We start from the raw sequence: 22,297 nt of genomic DNA on the forward strand, positions 1-22,297 counted from the left end.
AGAATTTATCAACACGCAGTATCTCCATACTGTACAGTTCTCTGTAAAAGGCCAATTCTGTTTTATTCCTTTTTTCCTAATTACAGTTACAAATCAATCATTTCCATTTTGCAAACGGTAATGTTGGTGCAATATAAACCAAATGAAATCCTAGTCCTTCCAGAAGAACTGCCTTTAAACATACCGATCAGAAACAGTAAGTGTCCGGCTGAGAGTAACGCAAACATGCAATTGGTGTATGCTGTATTGCTGTATGCTGTTTACATCAAATGGGGGGGTATTAAAAAAGTCAGCTTAAATAAGTGATTGTGTAAGAAAGCAAAATGATTTTTACACAAAGAATGAGCTCCAGAGATAAAAATGTTTATGAAAACAAATTTGATAAATGTTTTACTGTTCAATTATATAAAAGCTCTTCTATCCTTGACTGCATTTTATTAGAATTATCCCCAATTATATTTCATTAAAAAACAATAAATTTTAAAACATGCATTACTGCTGCCTAATGAGAATTGCAAACAATATAAAGCAGCTAGTTGTTTCTGCACAGAATAAGATTATTCTTTTTTTTTTCCCCATTTTTTTCATGTCTATCCTTACGAAGCCTGACGAAGTTGCCAAGCAAAAAAACGAAATACTGAAATAAGATACAGATAGCAGATAGCATCATCCACTTAAGTGAAACTGTAGAGGAGAAAGGTGTTGCTCATTTTTCAACAGTCTGCTGGAGGAAAAAAAAAAAAAAAAGCATGTTTTACAGTATTATAGCAAAAAGCATAGGATACATTATGAACACTGACTCGAAATCACATTTAAAGAAGAAAGGCTAAACGACAGATATTTTCAAATTAAGTTGGGCAATGACTTCATAACAAACCAAAGAATAATGGTTAGAAGAGAAGATGCTCAAGCGAATAGACAAAACATCTACCAGAAAATTGTCTACAGCTATGTGCATGAATGAACAAAAACAAACAAAACCAAAACCACACACGTTGCCTGTGGATACTCACTCACATCCACATGCATAAAAACTGTGATGGTAACTGTGAAGAAACTGTCTCTCTAAGCATGAATAGACGGAGGTACTATATGAAAGGAAATCGCAGAAAATCAAAATCCAATTTTTATTTATAAAAATAAATTTTCTGATGAAAAAAATTGCAAAACCAGAAACACAAGTATATTTACCAAGAAAGACCCCAGTTCTTTCACAGACACTAAAACCACGGAATGGTTGTAATTAAGTAATTGTTAATAAAAAAATTAAAAAAATAGCACGCATGTTGGAAACAGGTTTCATCCAGGTTTTCTCATGTTCAGCTTCCAAACAGGCCCTATATATGCAACATTAAGTGAAAGTCAACTAAACTTAAATTGGTATATATGCTGACTTCAGGCTAATTCTGTTTCTAAATCAAAATTATTTTAGAATTGCTGAACATATTACCAGTCTAGTGATCTATTTAGTGCTTGTTTTTCAGTAGCATTGCTTCTGACTAATAGTCCAGTTTTATTTTAAAAGTTTCATCCTATTCTATTGTTTTTAAGTATTCGTAAAGTTTCACTATTATTATTTTCATACTCTTTTTGAAGTATGTTAAGACTGCAGGCAGATTGCATGCAGGTAAGCAAAACTAATAGTTTTTCTTAGCTACACAGTATTAATAAAAGAAGTGCATATTAACCCACTAAACATCAACTACAACACTGGACCAAAACAAGCGAAGGTCTTAAATTATGATACCTGTTAATTCCACATAAAATTAACTGTGTTTTAACTCAGAAATGTTGTAATTCATTTCCACAGACATGCAATTGAATTCAAATGGGGCTATTACTGAGGCTGTTGAGTCTATGCATGTCACCTAAATAAAATTCAAACCACAAAAAAAGTTTTGATAACGTTTACAAAATTGACTTAAACATTTTAATGTATTTTTCCATTTAACTACAATACCAAATGCCAAAATGTTAATAGATGACTCTCCAAATATTCAAGATATTTAACAAGATATTTGAGGTTCCTTTCTCCCCATGCAATACAGCACATTAAAACCAATTTTACTATCGTAATTTATTCAAAGCTTGATTATGAGCAATAGCTGCTAGAAGAAATACAGCATTGTTGATTCATATACAAGCATTTCACTTAACTACATTGGATAATAGCAGTGCTCCTAAGGAGCATAAAAGCAAAGTGATTAGAAGTCATTACTGTTAATTAGCATTCACTTTACATTGATAGGGATGAACCTTTTCTGTGCTGAACAAATGGAAAGCTTTTATCTGAACGTCTGCCAAACCTGGTCAAGGTAGGCACAGAAACAAAATGTCAGTGACCAGTAAGTAGAATTCAAAACAAAAATAACAAAAAAGCAAAACAAAATCTGAGGATGTATCATCATCCAATTAGTGAGATTCAGTTTTTAAACAGGAAGAGGTTTGAAGGGAATGAATAAAACTGGAAACTCATACTTCACATTCTGCAATCTCACTGATAAAAGGAGGAAATGTGTGTTTATCAAACTTGCTGTGAGTGCACGGTTCATTTGGCGTCCTGTAAACAATGCCTGGCTGCCCATTTCCAAATGCATGTGAGAATCTTGCAACCCAGAACATCATATTCAGCAGGCAAGGTCACGCTAGAGATGCCCTGGAAATGGGAAATTAGGAAAACCTGGCAATCAGAGGTTTAAAGCTGACCAGAACAAGCCCTCAGGCTTGCTTACCATCTTTCACCACCAGCCTGACTGTCTCTGCTTATTCAATATTAACACAACAAGACAGAGTGAGTGAAAACAACTCCACACACCTAACAGGGAGAGATACAGTGACTTTTTTGTTTACATGAAGCTCAACATTTCTCACGGTAAGAAATGTTTGAGGTAGTCTCAAACATTGCTCAAGATCCCATTCTGGAAGGAAAACTGACCCCTCCTGAACAGTTCAGATGAGACAGAGGCATCCTGTTGATTAAAAAATTTCCTTGTTCCCTTCTCATTTTAAAATTCAAACTAAACACACACACACAAAAAATGTCTTGAGAATGGAACAAGGTCTATAATTATTTTTACTGTGTCTGAAGTAGTGCTATGTGATTACTTCTTAACCTCTTCCTTTAACTCACTGTCTTACTCATTGCTGATGACAATGGTCAGTCCCCTAGGCGGAGGAAGCTATGGAGCTTCGCTCCAGAATTAAAAGAAAAAATAACAAGTGAATTAAAAAAAAAACAAAAAAACATTGAATGTGCTGAGTGCAAAGAGACAATTCAAATTCTTACAGATAAACTCATTCTAAAGGTAGAGGAATTGTTATTCTAAAAGGTAGAGGAATTCAGTGTCCATTGCATGAAAAATCACATTAAATATTTTGCCTTAACAAATAATCTTACTTTGATTTATCTTTTATCAGGGTAGGTAGCCATTTAATAGAATTTCAAAAAGTTTATATACAACATTCATGACTAAGGGCAAGAAGAAATGTGCTAAAAGATACAGTGTCCAAATGTTTACCTAATCAACACGACTAGTAGAGGACACAAAAAATAAATTCTATTGTTTCATCTGTCACTGTTTCCCTCGACACTTTAGGATGTTTTTTTCAATACTAATATTTAATTTACTCTACATGAACTGTACTTCAATCCCTGAATTATATGTAAAGCTAATCTATGAAAGTATCAAAGGCATGCTACTCTCAATTTGCATATCTTAAGATATGGAGAAAAAATCAAGGAGGGGTGAGTTTTTTCAGAATTTTTTTTATAAAAATAAATACCTCTTCCTATAATTTAATCTTTCTCAAAAATTTTTTAGAAATATACCTTTGAGAAATTAGGCTACACATCCACACACACACACACACAAAATCAAATTGTAATAAGGAAAACATCAAATTTTCTTCAATTGAAAAAAATGGGAAATGGTGACTGGAACTGCTCCAGAGACTTTGGAGCTCTCTGAATCCCATCAGTAAGAGAGGGAAGCTACTTGCTTTGTCTGAACATTTATAAACTGCAAAATTAGTTTGGTGAACAGCATGCTGAGGACCTGATATTAAAGATTCTTGAGGTCAATCAACATTCCTTAACTAATAATATTTAGATCTTTAAGACTCCCAAGAAAGTCTGCAAACCTTTTCCATACATGTTAAGAGTACACGATTAGACTTTATCATGCAAATACTGCCCCTGAAGTCACAGAGACTACCAAGAGCTGATTAAGATGGATACCTAACAGCCAAGTGACTATTTCTAAATACTTTACTGTCTGTCTTATCAAACATTTTTTAAACACTGTGTACCTAAAGTAGAAAGTTCCTTTAGATTTACTCATGAACTTTCTCTGGGAGCACTCAGATGTTTGGCTGTACGACAGCCACAAAGTCAGCCGTCAGCACCGAACCTGACAATCCTTTTCTACCCATTGGCTCCAGGAGCTAAGTTCTGAAGAACAGTGAAAGGAAGACTGTTTCCGTAGCATGGAAGGCTATTACCTATAACGAGGAACCGAAAGCTTTATTTTCTATGAGGGAATTAATCTACTCATTCATCTCAAACCCTAGCTCTGTTTGCTGAAGAACTTCAAGTCTTAGGGAGTTTCACTGAATAATGAGAGTACCTAAATTATCTCTATTCCACCCAAACCTGCATGGACAACACACTTTGTCTCAGATGAAGTATCACCAAATTGCAAATTTCATCTGTCAGATGGACAGGAATACTTCCTGTCTTCAGTAAACGTCTGTGTGGGTCTATTTCAAAAATCATGATCCTGCCCATAAAAAAATAATTAAATACATGAGTCAGACTGCACTAATAAGCTCTTTGTTGCTGCAACTACAAAGCACGTTACCTATTCTTAGTAACTGACTGAGTTATAAGATCACTGCTCAAGGATGTGGTATTATTTTAGAAAATGAATTTTCTTTCTTTCCCCTTCCACAAGACTGATAAAAAGAAATTCTGCCACAAGCAAAAGCTATTTTTATTAAAATGTTTCACAAATCCAATATACCCAACATCAATTCTTACTTTTCAGGTGATAACCAATGAATGGTATCATAATTAATAATCCTTCAGTCCTGAGATCCAATATATTAATTTCTTTCAAGTATACTTTTTTTTTTTTCTGTAAGCTTGCAGGTTCGGAATCCAGGAAGTACACCACAAAAAGAACTGACAGAAATATGTTAAAACTGAAAATACACTGAAAGTCAACATGCATGCTTTACAGTAAGCATACACAAATATATTACAAAGAAACTATGAACAGAATCAAGTTTTTGAAATACTAATTTTGAAAAATTCGAGTACTGAAAAATGCTACAGAAGATGAAAAATAGTTTGAAGGAGAAAAAAAAAAACAAAAGAAAACAAAACAAAAAAGCTTTTAATCAATAAAGTTCTAGATTTCCACAAATTACCCCAGCAGTAGAAACTTACCAAACACAGGCAAAGCCTTCACAGAACACAGGAGACAAGGCATGAAACTTGGAAAAGGACAGCACTGTCTACTAAAACCCAGAATTGAAACAAATTACCTTGCATTGGTTTGTACAGTCTGGAAGCTGCTATAACCACCGTTCTAAACAAAAGCTTTAGCCATAGATCCTTGGGATATAGAATATAACCCAACATTCAACAGAAATCCATCCAACACAACCTCTCTCACACCACTTTAATGTGTGCTTGCATAAAACATTAATGCATTATTTGGACAATATCATAATTGCACTGATGAGGGAGAAAGCAGTTAAAGCCTATATTGAGGAATGCATTACAGGAATGTTTCATTAAAACCCCTGCATGCTCCATTCCTTCTAACCACTAAAGGGAAAGAAACAGTTTTTCTACACAGTTCCTGATTTCAAAGGTACAGATGTGATAAAAACCTGAAAGATAATTCAGATAACTAAGAAACTCTAGAGCATATACACTTTACTGGAAAAAGCCCCAATATGCAAAGTGACAAACATTGACAATCAAAGATATCAGTAATCCTTATTCAGTAATATGGATAGTAAGTTAAATTATTCATTAGAATTCAGAATTTATATGCATCACAAAGTAAAAATACTACTATCAGGTGAGGACTGCCTGGTTAGATACATTTAGGCATCATATAAATACTCTGATATATTTCAAAATATATACAGAATAAAGACAATCTAAAATAGGACATTAGCCAAGTAAAGCGTAAATATAAATTTATTTCATACATATCAATCATCTAGGTTTTTGACAATAAAATTAACAAGTTTACAGTCATTGGCAGTCAACATCACTTTTTGAGTCCCGTGAACTACAACAGGACTGTTGCCCTGGGTTTCCAAGCACTTCAGAGGAACATTTAACCTTTTAAACATCATGCTTTCATAACGTTTTAACGTTCGTTTTGTTTTTTGTTTTTTAAATCAAATGCTTTTGATTTCATCATACCAGTTTTTCAAATGTGGTTTGTTTTTAATTATTTTTTTTAACTAAACATGTACCTTTAATACAAGCATTCTTTACAATGTGAAAGCAAGGCACGTTATGTAATTTTCAACTTGACACACCTTTCCTGTACAGTTAGGCCCAAACCATTTGACAGAAAAACAGAGATACATTATTTTGACCAGTGTTTTAAAATTAAGTTCACTTAAGGGTGCATTTATACAAGCTTCCTGCAGAATTCCACTCATCCCTTCAGCAGAGAGCAAATTGAGCTCTCTGTTTAAAACTTAACATCTAAAAAAAAAAACACAAAGGAAAATCACGAGTGATTAAAACTTATATAGTAAGGCTACAAAACTGCAGTCATAAACTGTGAAAAATACAAAGTTTTCCAAGTTATTTTCAATACAGAAAAGAAGTTTCATCTCCTTTCCTTAAAACCAAAAATACAAAGAGTTACAGCTCCTGCAGATTACGTCCACCTGCTATATACAATTATACATCAGAATATGCAAGACTTCTATTGAAACTTTTGCACCAGAATTTCACAGGTAGATTTGACTATAGGGGCACAGGTTATCCAAAGATTAACAATATACTGTCTTTATGTTAGTATTTGTATCTTTAAACTATTATATAGTGGAATTAATATTTCTATACAGGAAAGAAATAGTTATTTGGTTCCAGACAACTTGATAACATCTCTTTCAGCTGTAGTTATAATTATCATGTATTAACTTCCAAAGCAGAAGTTGTCAAGATTTAACATTAGCATTAATTTATGTCAAGCATCCATTTCTCCAAAGACAGCAAGGATCGAAAAGGAAGTATGATCTTAATTGCCACTAATCTGCCCATTTTTAATTAAATTGATCAGTAATTTATTATCTTACACAGTGGCAGAAAACTGCTAGCATGCAGCTTTAAGAGACAGCATATACTAACTAGTCCTGCTAATTTCTAATACTATCAGGATTCATAAGACATATAAAAGTGCTGTACCATATTTCTTTAAATTTCTGTACTGCATGATATGCACATTCCATTTGAAACCTCCATGAAGCACTCTAGAGTGCTACAGCCTACGTGCACTATTCTCCTGTTGAGTAGTCTCATACTCAACACAGGTACATGATCTTGATTTTCCCTTTCAAAGATGCTTAAAAAAATGTAACATCCAATTTCAACATGGTTCAGAAAGCACTCTGCATTCAAACCACACTCTTAGTTTAATCTGAAAGTTTTTGTTGTTGTTGTTTTTTTCTACCAAACAAAGAACAAGCTAAAGCTTTCAGGTTTATGAATCTCAATTCTAATTTCAATGGAAAAAATGGAGAAATCGGAAAGGGTGCAGGAAAATGTTCAATACCTGAACTGAAGACCAGAACTATCTTCAGCTGAAATTTCAAAAAGCGATCTACCAGTTTTATCCGTAAAATTAAATGTGTATTTATTTTTAGTAACCATAAATATGTTTTTCTGAACATTGTATTGTTTTAGTACTGTGCACTGCAGACATCAACACAATAAAATACTACAGCTATTATGTGATATATTAGAATATAGTTGGATGGCTACCAGAATCAAAAACATAAAACATTCTGTAATACTTTGTGAACTATCTGCAACATAAAAACAAACGATAGATTCTGTTTTATAGAGCATAAGAGCAAACAAATGGAAATGTACATACATTAATTTCTATGCATTGATAAATGCACAAAGCCTCAAAAACCTCTAATTCAAGTAATCAAGCAATGCATTATTTCAAATATGAAACTACATAAACATTTGGTTTGGGCCTGAAATGTGGATTAATAAGTCTGATTTACACTGTATGAAAAAGGGAATAAATTGAATAAAGTTACACCATGTATTTGCAGTGCAAGGAAGAACAAAGGAATAGAAGTTAAACTTTTTAACAATAAAAGTGTCCAAAGCTTTTCTCAAATACCTAAGTGGATCACTTATCTAAATTCATAAATGAGTCAAGCAATTTAAGCAATAAAAGCACATTTAAGCACTATAATTGTCCCCAAGTATTTCATTCTTTTCATTCAGCATACCTTAACAAGTTTCAAGAGGTGGTAAAGGTCTTCAACCTCATCCTCCTGACATGCAGTATACACTCTTCCAGTATTTACGCTGGTACCCTTAATGAAACAACGATAGAGTGGCAAATCCAATGCATCAGCATAGAGCTCAATGGCATGGTGTCCAACTGTCTGATACATATAGCTGTCCAATTCATCAGTCTGCCCTGCCACAGTCAAGAAATAATCATATTAGGTACATGATTTCAACAGTTACAGATAACTATTATACTTCAAGGCACTGAGAATGTATAGATGTTAATATTTTTTGGTTCACAAACAGATGTTTGCTGACATTACCTCTATAAACATGAAAAAAAAAAAAAGGATTGTTTTCTACACCCAACAGACATATGTCAAGAACGTGCTGCCTATTTGGAAATTGTGCAGACTGTTTCTCCTTTGGTATTCCTCCCTGCTTCATCCAAACATCTTGGACTGGTCCAATTCTGCTATTATTTATATGGTAATTCAAATAGGAGCATATCTCAGAGGCACAAACCCAAGTCCATTTCAGCATATTCAGGGCAAGAAATCTGGACTGCATTGCAACACTGAAAATAAGCAATAGGTTGTCACAATTTCCAAATTTTTTACTGTTTAAATTGTTATCATGGTCATCAAGAGACAAGAGCGGGTTATTTGAGCCCAAATGGAAAAAAAGTAGATTGCTACAATGTTTTGACATTACTTAACATAAAAAAAAGGGAAATCTATTATAGGTTCATTCTACCTTCAGTCCTTTTAATAATTAAGCTCAGAATGTAATCAAGTCTTTGTTGCTGTTTCCTTAATCAGGAGAAAAAAAGTTAACTGAATTTTCTTGTAAGTAATCTGTAGCTAACAAATGAGGGGGGAAAAACAGAGTTAAAATGCAGCCGTCATGGATTACAACTAAATCACAAACTCCCTGATAAAGGGTTTATATATAAACATCTTTCAGATAATTTTTCAAACAGGTTAAAAAAAATCCTGAAATTTCCGCCTCGTTTATTAAAAGCTAGCCCAGTTCACTATTTTAATGTTAATTTGTAATACTGGCACTTCTCTTAATTTACACACAAACACATTAAACACCTCTGCTGTACATCTAGCACATCTTGCAAGGAGAAAGCTCTATAATATTGATCAAGATAACTGATTTGTGATGTAACAATTAGGTCATGTCACATTTGATGTCATGCAACAGTAACAAAGATACGTATTTGCTCAAAATGGGCAAATCCAAACCCATAATCACAACTAACCAACCTAAACCAGAACAGTTGACATAAAAGGAAACTCAGTATTTTTCAACATACATAAAATATGACAAGGTCTTTAAACTGATATTCAGTTCAGAATACATACTTTCTTTATTAATTGAGACTCTCCAGGCAACAGTGGTACAAGATAAAATAAAATGAATGGCATAGAATCCACCATTGCCTGAAGCACCTCAATTAACTTTCCACAAAATTTCCAACTACACACTTAGAGAGAGCATTTTATGATTTTAATGACAATATACTACATTTCTGATGTGGATAAATTAGTTTAAAGACAACATACTTCAACAAGATTAGAGATGATTATGTCCTAGCTACAAAGAAAATAAACTGTTACTGTATTCCCAAGCATTTGCCAGTTCTGTCCATGACTCATCTGTGATGTCAGCTCCCATTTTGTTTCACTTCCTCTGTATAGTTTCCTAACATGCAGTTACCAGGTATCACGCTTCACTGTTTAACATACATTGAAAAGTTAACATATGGTAATATATTTTAACGTATTTATTATACTTCCCTACCAGCTGGGTAAAAACTCACTTCATTTTACGTTCTAGTCCAACAAAGAAGTAAGTAGTAGTCATCTCCTCCTCTTACCTCACCACTGGCTTAGACTACCTGAGTTGCTCCCATTATCTTTCACAAAAATAAGCCTAGGCCTAGCCTGTGAGGAACTGATCATTTCTGATCCAAGCTAGAAGGAAGGAAAAAGGCAGGAAAAATGTGCATCAAGGTCAACTGCAATCCAACTGGTTCCTCAATCCAGTTCACAAATGCTGGGCTAGAATACTGGAGAAAGATAAATGAGGATAAAAACAAGCAAGCAGCTGCAAAACAGCTGCTTATTTTTTGCAACCTGGATGGTTCGTGCCAGTTTAAAGCATTTCTAGAAATACAGTGTTTGTTTTGTTTGTTGATGTCCTGTATCACCTTTTACTATTTGTGCTACTGAATGCATACAACCTCTTCATACTCCACCAGAAATATTTGTATTTTCCGTTTTTTAATTTGAGGAAGTCTTTCTTTTAACTGATCTTCATCTTGTGTGATGTCCCCCTCCCCTGAAGGAAAAAACATTTTTCCTCCATCTCTGGGATTTCCTTAATAAGACCTTCAATAGCCAAATCTATATACAAATATATCTATACAAAGGAACCTAAGACAGGCACAGCTGTGCATGTTTTGTTTCTAATTAAAAAAAAGGGAAAAAAATAAAAACAAAAAACATAAGAATTAAAGCTTTCCTACCTGTGCTTTCAGCAGGTCTTAAATTGGCTAGAGCAACAATCTGATGCCCAGCAGCAACACATTGCATCATATTGTAACAGCTGTCCTTCCCACCACTGTAAGAAAAATAAAACAGTGGCAATTAAGTAAAAATACTGCTAAAAGTTTTAGCCCTTATGGCTTTTGCCTAGCTGCTAAAATTTAATATCAACAGAGCTGGTTACAAAGTTTTCAAATAAAATGCAAAATATTAGCAGGAGCAAAACAATGATTTCACCTAGCAAAGCTTAAACAATGTTTGTTATTTATGCGTAATATCTATACACAGTATCCATAAAGCATGCATCCAGTTCTAATCTTTATCCTGTTTCTTATCAGAGAGCTTCCACAAAGAACAACCAGTTAAACTGGAATCCCTTCAGAACAAGGATTATCAAGGACTAAACCAACAAAAACCCACCAGTATTTGTTCCAGAGAGCCACCAGCATTAGCAGTCATTTTAGATAAAGACACTCATTTAGTAATAATATTTATACTTCATGAGATACATTTGCAGAAGTTTCAACATTGTGTACATTTGTACATCCCATTGCCAGAAGTTATAATTATTAAAAGTAGTAGTTTCAGTTAGCTCTGCATGGAACATGCCATTTTTTACTACAGATACCTGTAGATAACAATTATTAGAGCTGATTAAAAAAAAAACAAAAAAACACACTAGAAAAACAAGCAGAACAATATTCTTCTCTGAGGCCAAGAGATGATACCATAAACACGGAGAATTCAATTAAGTTTGACTCAAGACCTACTGGAACCTTTCCCACTATCAGTGAGGAAAGAATCCTGCTCTCCTGGTGGAACTGAAACAGACGCTTTTCCACAAATCTTAATCCCTATCAAAGAAATTTTACAGTCTCGCAGCAAAACAAAGACTGCTGTAGAATATACACCACTTACAAAGCCCACGTTCAGATTCCCAGCCTTCAACCTACAACTGCAAAAATCAGCCTAGGGCAGGAACTGGAACACAGATCTAGATCAGCTCTGTAAAACTACTCCTTGCCTTACACTCACTGAGACAGGGAGAGGAGAACAGACAGTAGTAACAAGCAACCCTTGCTACAACAGGCCACCAGTTTCCTTGTGGCCACAGTATTATTATCAAATGTCTTCAGCTTTTTCAACAAAAAGTTCCCTTTTTTATCTATCCCTTTATGCAAGAGCTTGAAACTGTATTACAGGGATATAATCATACAGCTATTCCCCTTCATTTATGCCTTTATCCATGCTAAAGTTCTGTATGCTGACCCTAATTTATTGTGTAACTCAAACCTCAAGTAGAAATAATATAAACAACACGGCATCCTTTTGTACTTTATAGATTGTCATAAAGCAGGTGCTTATGTTTCAGTGTTATAAAAGTAAATATAAATATGATAATAAGTAGATTTCTAATTTGAGGTTCCATCTGTACCTGACATTATTCTCATGCATACCTACAACTTTCTTCTAATCTATATACGGACAAAAGTATAAAATCATATGTTCATTAGTTCTGGATACTGTGCTTGATAGCTTGAAAATGCAGTTAGCATTCATTTCATAAAGTGAAATTTCAGGTTTAACAGACTCATAATGAGACAAAGGCTCTTTTCTTTCTGAATGGATTCATTTTACAAAGTATGAGCCTCCCACTAGCTCTAATTTCAACTCCAAACAAGAAAAATAATTATGACAGCTGATATTTCCCCATGCTGCTTAGAGCATTTCAATATTAAAATGGAATTAATTTTAAATTCAATTTTAAAATAAAAATAAAAAGGACATCAGAATAAATCTGTTACTCTTTTAGATTAATTACAATTAATTGAATTCAAATTCATCATTTTAAGATGAGGCTACATTCAGATTTCCCAATTTTGACCAAAATTTCTAGAGTACCTGCTGTATCACATGCTACTATGTTATTTATTTTCTGCATTACTGTTATCATAGCCCTAAAAAATAACCGTGTCAAGAAACAAATGGAAGTGGTGCCCACCTACGTGATCTTCTAATCTAACTGTAAAACACATGGCAATTAAGGCCAATGAAGCCAGACACCAACAGTGTGGGAGGAAGGTGGACCCAGCATAGGCCCAGCCTGGCTGAGAGCTAATAGGCTGTGGGGGTGTGAAAAAGACAAAAAAAAGGCACTAAGAAGAACGATGAAGTCAGATACTGAGGTAGCTTTGAAAATGTTGCCTGGAAACTCCTCTCAGTTGTCATCATAGAAGAAACCACAAAGCCTTTTCGTAGAGAAACTGTACAAAGCTGGGCCACAAACAGGCCTAGTTTTGACAGTGCTCTGGGTATGTCAACAGATAGGCTTATAAATGAACAAAATATCAGAAGGAAAAAAAAAAGTAAGGTAATGTAAAGACACAGGTCCATAAAAGGCTTCTGGGGAAAAAAAAAATACTTGCTATAGACAAATATAACAATTTACAGTAAGAAAATTCTAGAAGAATTAAAGAGTTAAAAAAATGTATTTCAGTGGGAAGACTGGCTTTAAAAAGTCTATGATTTAGCACAATATACAATACAGGGTTTAGCCCGTAAATACCACTTTAATAGCAAGACTATCAACTTTAAGTGTGGCCAACGTTTTAGAAGAAAAAGAAACAGGTTAAAGTAGTTTTATACATAATCCTGACCTTTTCAAAAGTAAGAACCACTTTTTTTTTTCTCTGATCTTTGAGGCTAGCTCTGTTACAAAGATTTCAGACACTTTGATGTCTCTTTAAAACTCTTCTTAAACTATTACTGAAACTAAATCCATCCTTGTAAAACTGCCCATTAAAATAGCAATTGTGTTACAAACCTGTTTTAGGATTTTATTTCATCCTGCCTTTTAACACATTCCTCTGCTTAGAGAATATCAAAATAAATAAACCTGGAAGACTGAATCTTATCTCTAAAAGAAGAAAAAGCTCTGAAGCTGATTTTCCTACTCTGTATTTAAGCAGGTCTTGAGAAGTGTAAATAACATTTGTTGTATAATTTGGATGATGTTTGCAGTAACTTGTAATTGTTGGGGCCAAACCACAATTTCAACAGGGCTTGACATTCGAAACTGCCTGAGAGAATTTAATGCATTAAATGTTAACACTTCAGTAAAGTTAGTACACGCAAAAATAAAAATACACTGCGCATATACACACAATCCTTTTCCATTCACAGGTTCCTTAGCTTGCTGTCGTCTAATTCACTATTATTTCTCAAGAAAAGAATGCACCGCACCTGCCTTTGTTAGGAAAACAAAATAGCATTAATCTCTTTTCAAAACTACTACTAGAAAAAAAAAAAAAAAAAGCTGTTTACAGCACAACTGTAGAAACTGACAAAAGCAGAAAGCAGCAGGACTATGTGACTGGGGAGCACAAAAAAAGCAGCCCCAGAAAGACAGGGTTGTGTCAAACTACAACTATTAAATGAGGGAGCTCCGTCTTTTTTTTTTTTTTAAGTGAGCAAAATTAAATGCCTCTGAGAAGACACACTAGGAAACCTATCATAAGAGATCATAAGATATTGGGGGAAAAATGAATAAATCTAAAAACTGAACTGAAAGTAGCAAACTCCCCCTGACCGTCCGGGACTTGGCAAAGGCCCCGCAGCCCCAGGCAGGCAGCTCGGGCGTTAAGATTCTTCTTATGTTAAGAACCTTGTTTCGGGTGGGTTGTTGGTTGGTTGGTTTTGGGGGGTGTATGTTTTGCTGTGTTTTTACAGAGCGCTCTCGCCCGTGTCCCGGCCGCGAGGGGAGGCGAGAGCAGATGCCGCCGCAGACCCCTCCCTGCCTGCAGGCGGGGACCTCCTGCCCGCAGCCCCGCACAGCCGCTGCCCCCGCAGCCCGCCTCCCTCCTCCCGCCCGCGGAGCCGGGCCGGGGCGGCGGGCAGCAGGCGCGGGGCCGAGCCGGAGGGCGGCGCTGGGCGGAGCGCGACCCCGGCCTGTCCCCCGCGCCCTCCCCCCCCGCCGGCCGCCCCGGCCCGTTACCTGATGAGAGCCACCACCCGCATGGCGCCCGCTGCCCCGCGGCGGGTCGGAGCCCGGCCAGCCCGCCACCCGCGCACGCCGCCGGCCCCGCCGTGTGCTCCCGCTCCCGCCCGGCCGCCTCCCCGCAGCGGGCCCTCCTCCCGGGGCGGCCCGGCCGACTGCCTGCCCGAGCCACCGGCCGGCTCGCCGGGCCGCCGCCGCCTCGCCCTACGCCGGCCCGTGCGGCCGCTCCCTGCCGGGGCCGGGGAGCGGGGGCCGGGGCGCGGCGGCCGGCGGCGGCCCGGCTGCGGGGCGGCGGGCGGAGCGGCGGCGGAGGCACCGCGCGGGGCGCCTATGTGAGAGCAGGCCGCGGGGCCGGGCCGGGCCGGCGCTGCCGGGTGCTGCGGGGAGCACCGCGGGGCTCGCCCCGAGGCGGCGGGGTCACCGGCGGCCCCTCCGGGGGACCCTGCCCTGTCAGTCCCCGGGAGCCGGCGTGGCGGAGGCCGGGGGGGAAGGCGGGCAGGAGGAGGAGGAGGAGGAGGGTTGCTTGCTGCAGGCCTCGGCGCTGCGCTGCACGCTAAAACGTCCACCTGCAAAGCTGGGGTGGGCTTCTGCGGGCAAGAAACCTCGTGTAGGGCTCCTGTGGGGCAGCTTTCTGAACAACCCCGCCGCTGTGCGTATCGTACTATATCCCCTATAGGTTTCTAGGTTGAATCGGCAGAAAGCTTCTACAAACGTCTGGTCTCCGAATCCAGGCACGATTTTCCTTCTCCCAAGTTACAGTAGAAATTTCTGGGTTATTTCTGCTGATGTGTCATCCCAAATAGCGTTCAGTCGAGTAACTAGCCTACTTTTAAGTCTTACACCACCAAATAAAAACATTTTGTGGGGGGTACCACGTCTACATGTTGCATAGTGGTCTGAGGGCCTACCGCTCCCCGGCTTGTGCCCTTACAATGCGGACAAGAGATCTCTGTTCTGCAGCTTGTTGCTCCCCTGCATGGAGTTTGCTGTGGAAAGTTAATAGGGGTGCTCACTGTCTCAGGGTGAGCCCCCGCGCTGCCTGGCTCCGTTACCCTGCGGTACCACTGGTTATGGCTACACCCAGCCCATCCATCGGCAGTGACCAGGATCTCGACTCATAATACCTACTGAATTGCACCACAGCAACCAGTGCAGCTAACGTAAAGGTTTTGTTCCTCAGAGCTGGGATGAAGGGTATGCTTTATACGTTGCAGGTGCTAACTTACCAGCCCTGTGCGATGTCGTGTTATACAAGCTATATAACAACCTGTACCATTGAGATTTTGTGCAAGACTCTAACAAACAAGTTCCCTGCTCACAATTTGTTGGGTATGAAGTTCCCAGGAAGAGAAGAGGTAGAAGAAAATAGAGAAGAAAACATTCTAAGAAAAAGCATTTTATTTATAGTGATAAATGTGCTAAAATAAATTCTGAAATGCCTAGTGAGACAACTATAGTATTTAAGATTTTTTTTATAGCTCATGAAACAGTTTGATATCCTTTTTTTTTTTTCCAAGTGATTTGTGATTTTGTATGATTTGTACAGTCCAAGTTGAAATTTGTAAAATAGTGGGTAATTGTGGGCAGATATGAAGATGGTACTGCCTTACTAAATGCACTTCTGAAAAATTAGGAAATGACAATCAGTATAAAACTTACTAGATAAGTAGTTGTGAAGGTGTGGGAACCACAATAGATTTTTCTGTATAGAAAGAGTTATGAAAAATAACGTGTTTTAAAAAATAAATCTTCACGCTTTGGCCATCACAAGCCAAATGAGACAATTTTTTTTACTTACAGGACAGATTGATTTCCTTGTAGTTTAGTGATCATGACTTAAAATATAATTAGCCTTTTCTTCAACACATCTTAGATGATCTGGACCAGGGTTACTTAGACATGAATGATGAGAGGGCACTGGTTTTGGTGGGGTCTTTTTTTTTTGTCTCCGGTAATGGAGACCTCTTCTGAATTAAAGATGCAAATCCAGGGGACTTGAGAGATTTTAGCTGAGATTACTGAATTGAATGAAGCAGTGCTGCATAGTAGATGTGCTGGTAGACAATAACCACACCTCTGAGGAATTGTAAAAATGTCAGACCAAAGTATTTGATTTATTAAAAAATATATATATATTTTATCACACGTTGCCTCTCTTTCTGCTCCAGAATGAAATATTTTTGGTTTTGGTTATCAAAAGAAAGAATAATTCAGTTAGTAGTTATGAACATTTAAAAGGTGCTCATTTTACAATATTTAGCAATAGTACATGGAAAGTCAAAAAGTCATATACATAAGTTATTCTGCTTTGGAAAATGAAAGTGCTATAAAATCAATACTTTTACTCACACAACTTTATAACAAATTCAAAGACATGTAAAGCTCTCTTCTAAGTGTCATTGTTAGAAGATCTAGAAAGGAGAATAATTCTGAAATCCTCTACTCTCTCAAAGGTTCATTATTATTACTCTACTCTGATACAATGCTGCTTCTTTTTCAGCAGATGGTTCTATTGCATTCAGTTTTACAGCTTTCAGAAGACAAATTTCCACTTACAAGTCAGACTTGTTGTTTGAAGTAGAAGTTACATATGACACTGCAGGACCAAAGTCTTCTTAATTTGCTAGTGAGACTGGATTTTTACCTTCCAATCGATGAAGGCATCAAAAGTTATTTGCACTAATAAAAAGTGGGATTTGGCTCCCAGAATATGTGATGTGTTTCAGAGTTGAATAGTAAAGTGGGTCTGCAAAACAAATCTGTATTTTTTACCAGAAGTGTGCTGTTTTCATATAATTTGTAATATATGCAGTGAGTAAACCTTTTCACTCTCATCCACCTGATGAAATATCTCTGGTGTAGTGTCACTGCTTTTAAAAGTTTTGCCATATGACAGTGGACAAAAGGCTGTGCATCCTCTCTCAAGCCGGTTGCCCCAAGTGACATTCAACTCTACTGTGGCAGGAGCTGAAGCAATAAAATTCACCAAAGCTGCCTTTATTCTTGGATAGGTACTGGTTAGTTTGTGTAGAAAGCCAGGGATGGCTCAGTGCTTCTGCCTCACCATTTTCTGCCTAGAAAGTTGAAAATAATAATAATGAATTAATATAACTGGAGGAACCTGTCAGAGGATTAAAAAATGCAGTGCAGTATCCCTAACGACCTGGAATAGTTAATTAAGTTCTCTTATAAATGAGTTCCAAAAATAACTTACCTTCAGTAAGTTATTCTGAGAAACAGTCATTTTAGCATACCTGAGCTGCAGTGCCTATTAGAAAAGGGCCAATTATCCAGTGATTGGCAGTTAAAGGTGAACTGCTGAAGTTCTTAATTAAAAGATTTCCTATTATAATCACCAGTAAGTAACGGAATACTGCATATATAAAGTAGACATAATGTTAGAAGAACATTTCCATTTTAAAACAAAGATTCGGAGAATCACCTCCTCCTCTACTTACCGAGCCAAGCCCCAAACCTGAGCGTGAGGGTTTCCGTCGGTGTGGCTGGCGATGTGCCACTACTGCCCTGCAGGGAGGTGCACTCCTGTAACCCTCCCACAGGCAGGGGTGTTTCCCTCCGAGCAGGTGGCAGCACTTTCACTGCTGCTAATACCCCAAGCTGTTTGTGTACTGCAGAAAAGGGATTGTAAATTTTAAAGGAGAGTACTTCTGTCTTTAACTATGGAACTGTGGAGCTAGCTCCTTGAGCTGCCTGCCATTGACAACTTCCCCAGATTTCCACTTACTTCACAGTTAACAGGATATTATCAACTCATCCATGAGATACAATGAAGTTAAGTTTTTTGGGAAAAAAAAAAAAACAACAACAACAACAACAACAACAACAACAACAACAACAACAAAAAACTTCCAGTTTGGAAATGTGAGATGTATTGACGTAGTAAAAGCTGAATGAAAGGGATTTTGGAAGACATATTTCCCCATCTGGGCATGAGGACTCAGGGTCATTCTGTCTACATTTCAAGCTCACCAGATATAAATAGCTTTGCAGTTTTGCTGAATGCTGTATAACCATGCTACCAGGGCATTATGCCTGAGATAATACAGCCTACTGAGATTAGCTTGAACACCTTGTCATACCATTCACCTCTTTTTAGATCGAAGTAGGCATGCAGTGACTTCAGGTCTGTCTCCAGCCATTCACACAGATACTGCCCTCATGATCCGCACTGCAGGTGGAGGCTGAGTTACCAGGCCTTCGAGCTCCTTTCTTTCAAGTGCTCCATGTAAGCTCTAATAAAAATACCTACAGCTAATCCTATAGTTCCTAGTCCTGATAAGGCTTGTCATTTTCCTAGATGATTTGACCTATTTCTGCAGAACTATGAAATCCAACAACCTTCCTTCATCCTCTAGCATTCAAGATGACTCACAGACCTATATTTGTTGTCCACCGTAACAGAGACAGAATTTAGCCCAAGATAGCATTATTATATGTTTTTGACTAATAGGTAAAGGTACTTATGTGACTCCACTTTTTCTAAATTTTTGCTAAACTCTTTCCTTTTTGTTAATCAATCTACCAACGTTCAGTGAGTCAAAAGAACAAAATTAACATTTGTGGCCATGCTTCCATGAAAATGACCAGTCTGTTTCCATTTCCAGCACACACTAGCACAAGTTAAAATTAATTTTCAATAGAAGCTGAACAGTTTTTCCCCTTGACTAGATCTGTTCTCAGTGTTCAAAATTTTTATTTTAGTAAAAGCACTAACAATAATTACCACCAGGAGAAACTGTCAAGTGTGACTGGCAAAATCCTTCATTTACCTTTTTTCTGTTGTGCTTAGTCCAGTGGATTTTACTGTCTTTTTCACCAAATGAAGTCCTTCAGTACCCTCAATGGGGAAAAAAATGTCCGAGTACCTCCACCTCAGTGGAGCCTGTAGTACCAAAGCAGTTTCTATTCTAATTTACATTAATTTTGATTGCAATGGAAAAGTTAAGAATGGATGTTATATTTACAGGTTAAACAGTCTTTTATATTCTCCTCTCATTTTCTCACTTGTGAATAAAAAACAGATTTTTAGAAATAAGCATTTCAATTTTTAAATTTGCATGAGATTTTTAAATACAAAACAAATGTGAAAGCTCTTCTAATGCTACATTGGTACAAATGTGGATCAGAGATGAATTTATACTATAAATGCTACATTGCATGTAAAAGATTCAAAAAGTTTCTATTATATAACATTAAATGTTTCCTGTGAAACTATATTAACTGCCAAAGAAGACTGAAAATGGAAATTTTGGAGCGTTTCTGTATATTAGGGACTATGATCTCTTATTAACAATTCCAGAGGATAAGAAGAAGATTGTTTAGACTCAATAATCCTTATAAAGTGTTCATCATCTAACAGCTTTGAATCTATAGCTATAGGCTGTAATTTATTGGGAGTTAGCCATCTATTTGATGGTTACAAAACACCTTGGAAAAATGTGGTCATGGATAATAACCCATGAGAACAGAGAGGAATTAGCTATCTAGATAATGAAGTTAAGCTACAGTATCTTCTCCATCATCATGAGTTAAACCACTGGGAATGTTGTAGGCAGAAATGACTGGGATATTTTTAAAGAGACACAGAATTTTAGAGAAACAGCTTTAAAGAAAGGAGTCAGAAAATTGAACTGGTGTAATACAAATCTAAAATGAACTATAGCATCTTCTTGTGGTAGTATATAATTAGGGATCATTACTCACTTACTAAATGGTTCTGCAGTTCATCAGTGATTAAGAACATTTGAGTAGGCTAAAGCTGCTGAAGTTTCAGGGGAATAAGCAAACTGCAGCTTTTTTGGCCCATTTGTTTCACTGTAGAATCTTCCCATACCACAAAATACTTATAACATAGCTTTAAGTAATAAAAATGACTGTTTTCTCTGTACTCCACTGTTCCTATTCTGTTTAATTACGCCAGTACAAATATTTTTAATAACTTTAAAAATCAGAACAGTTTTTAACTGTGTCACATTCAAAGCTGTTTTCATCTCATTGTAAGGTTTTTCAAGGGAGAATTAACCTAGTAAGTATGAAGCTGTTTTGTCCTAATTAGCAAAATGGCAAGCTTAGCTTTGAGACACACAGAGAAAGCATTTTATCACTGCAAGAAAAGCAGCAAATCAATTATAACTTCCAATGTCCCATAGAACTTTATCACATCATGTGTAGTATAAACCACTGACATAATATGCCTCTGATTTTGAGACCTCAAGGAAGGGTGGCTGTGACAGTGCCCTTTGAAATAACATTGAAGCGTCAGCTCCCATGTCAACATCACGCTCTAATCAGTGCAGTCTTTTTTGTTGCAGGGTCTTCCACCTTCTAATTGACCCTGACATATGCTATTTACTCTACCCCTTGGCTTTGGACATATAATTCCTGTCATGGTCAATTATGAGGTGATAGAGCCTGCAACCACTGGGAGCATTGCTTAAAATCATCCTACACAGTAAGCCCCGAAGTGACCAAATTCAAATCTAACTGGAGGGAAAGAGGGGATCTAGTCTTTGATAAAACTAACATTCTTTTCACTTCTGAATAGAAAAATGTCAATTTCCATCATCCTATATGGTACTGAGACAAATGGTGACAGTGCTATTTCTGAAACAGGTTAAGGAAAAGTACAAAAGCCTTTACCAAACTCGACATACTCTGAAATGAGGAAATTGTCTGTACGAGCATACAGTATGCATAAAAATTAGATTACACTACATTTGAAAGGCAGATGAGAATTTAAGAGTGACAAGTGGGCAAGTGCTAAAAATAAGGGCATGTTACTTCCTTTCCAACACTGCTTTGTCTGTATGCTTTCTTTTATGTTGTTTAAGCTTTGAAGTAAAAAAATATTTTGCAAGAGCCTGAAAGACACTCCTGATTACTGTATTGATAAGTGGTTTTGAACAAAAAGCTCTCTCCTAGTTTTCCAGTCGGTTCTATAATGCCTAAGAAATTTGACAAAGACAAAAAACGGGATGCTTGGTCTCAGATCTTAGTCTAAGCATTATGATTTTCAAAACCATACAGTTTTGCAGTCACTGTACTAGTGCAGTGATGTTACAGAATCATTACAACTTCAGGAATGAGAGCTGAGGCAAGAGAAGTTTTAACATCCATCTGCTAAGATTTACTGGAAAGGCCAGGTTATGAACCATGGGTTCATTTCACAGATTTTTTGGCTTTAGCCACCTATGTAGTTAACCCAGAGGG

At 37.1% G+C, this 22,297-nt stretch overlaps 1 protein-coding gene and 1 long non-coding RNA gene across 8 annotated transcripts in view; both read right to left on the bottom strand.

The window, feature by feature from the left end:
- Window positions 1-15,230, bottom strand: part of DPH6 (diphthamine biosynthesis 6) — a 196,012-nt gene extending 180,782 nt beyond the window's left edge. For 2 of the 7 annotated variants that reach the window (XM_080594343.1, XM_080594347.1), the window contains exons 1-3: window positions 15,065-15,223; window positions 11,052-11,146; window positions 8,509-8,702 (exon numbers count right to left, since the gene is read on the bottom strand). In XM_080594343.1, the coding sequence (XP_080450469.1) occupies window positions 8,509-8,702; window positions 11,052-11,146; window positions 15,065-15,087 (312 nt within the window). In that variant the 5' untranslated portion in view covers window positions 15,088-15,223. Of the gene's footprint in view, window positions 1-8,508; window positions 8,703-11,051; window positions 11,147-11,988; window positions 12,868-12,972; window positions 13,045-13,072; window positions 13,412-15,064 lie in introns of those variants that run through there. The other 5 variants (XM_080594346.1, XM_080594344.1, XM_080594345.1 and 2 more) reach the window with 5 other exon arrangements.
- A 1,220-nt stretch (window positions 15,231-16,450) lies between these two features.
- LOC308195995 lies at window positions 16,451-21,004 on the bottom strand. Its single transcript, XR_013952007.1, has 2 exons — window positions 18,526-21,004; window positions 16,451-18,141 (listed from the first exon to the last, which is right to left on the bottom strand). It is a non-coding gene; the product is annotated as an uncharacterized lncRNA (long non-coding RNA).
- Between the last annotated feature and the right edge of the window lie 1,293 nt (window positions 21,005-22,297).

This window comes from Anser brachyrhynchus, assembly GCF_964034855.1.
Source record: "Anser brachyrhynchus genome assembly, chromosome: 5".
Lineage (NCBI taxonomy): Eukaryota > Metazoa > Chordata > Aves > Anseriformes > Anatidae > Anser > Anser brachyrhynchus.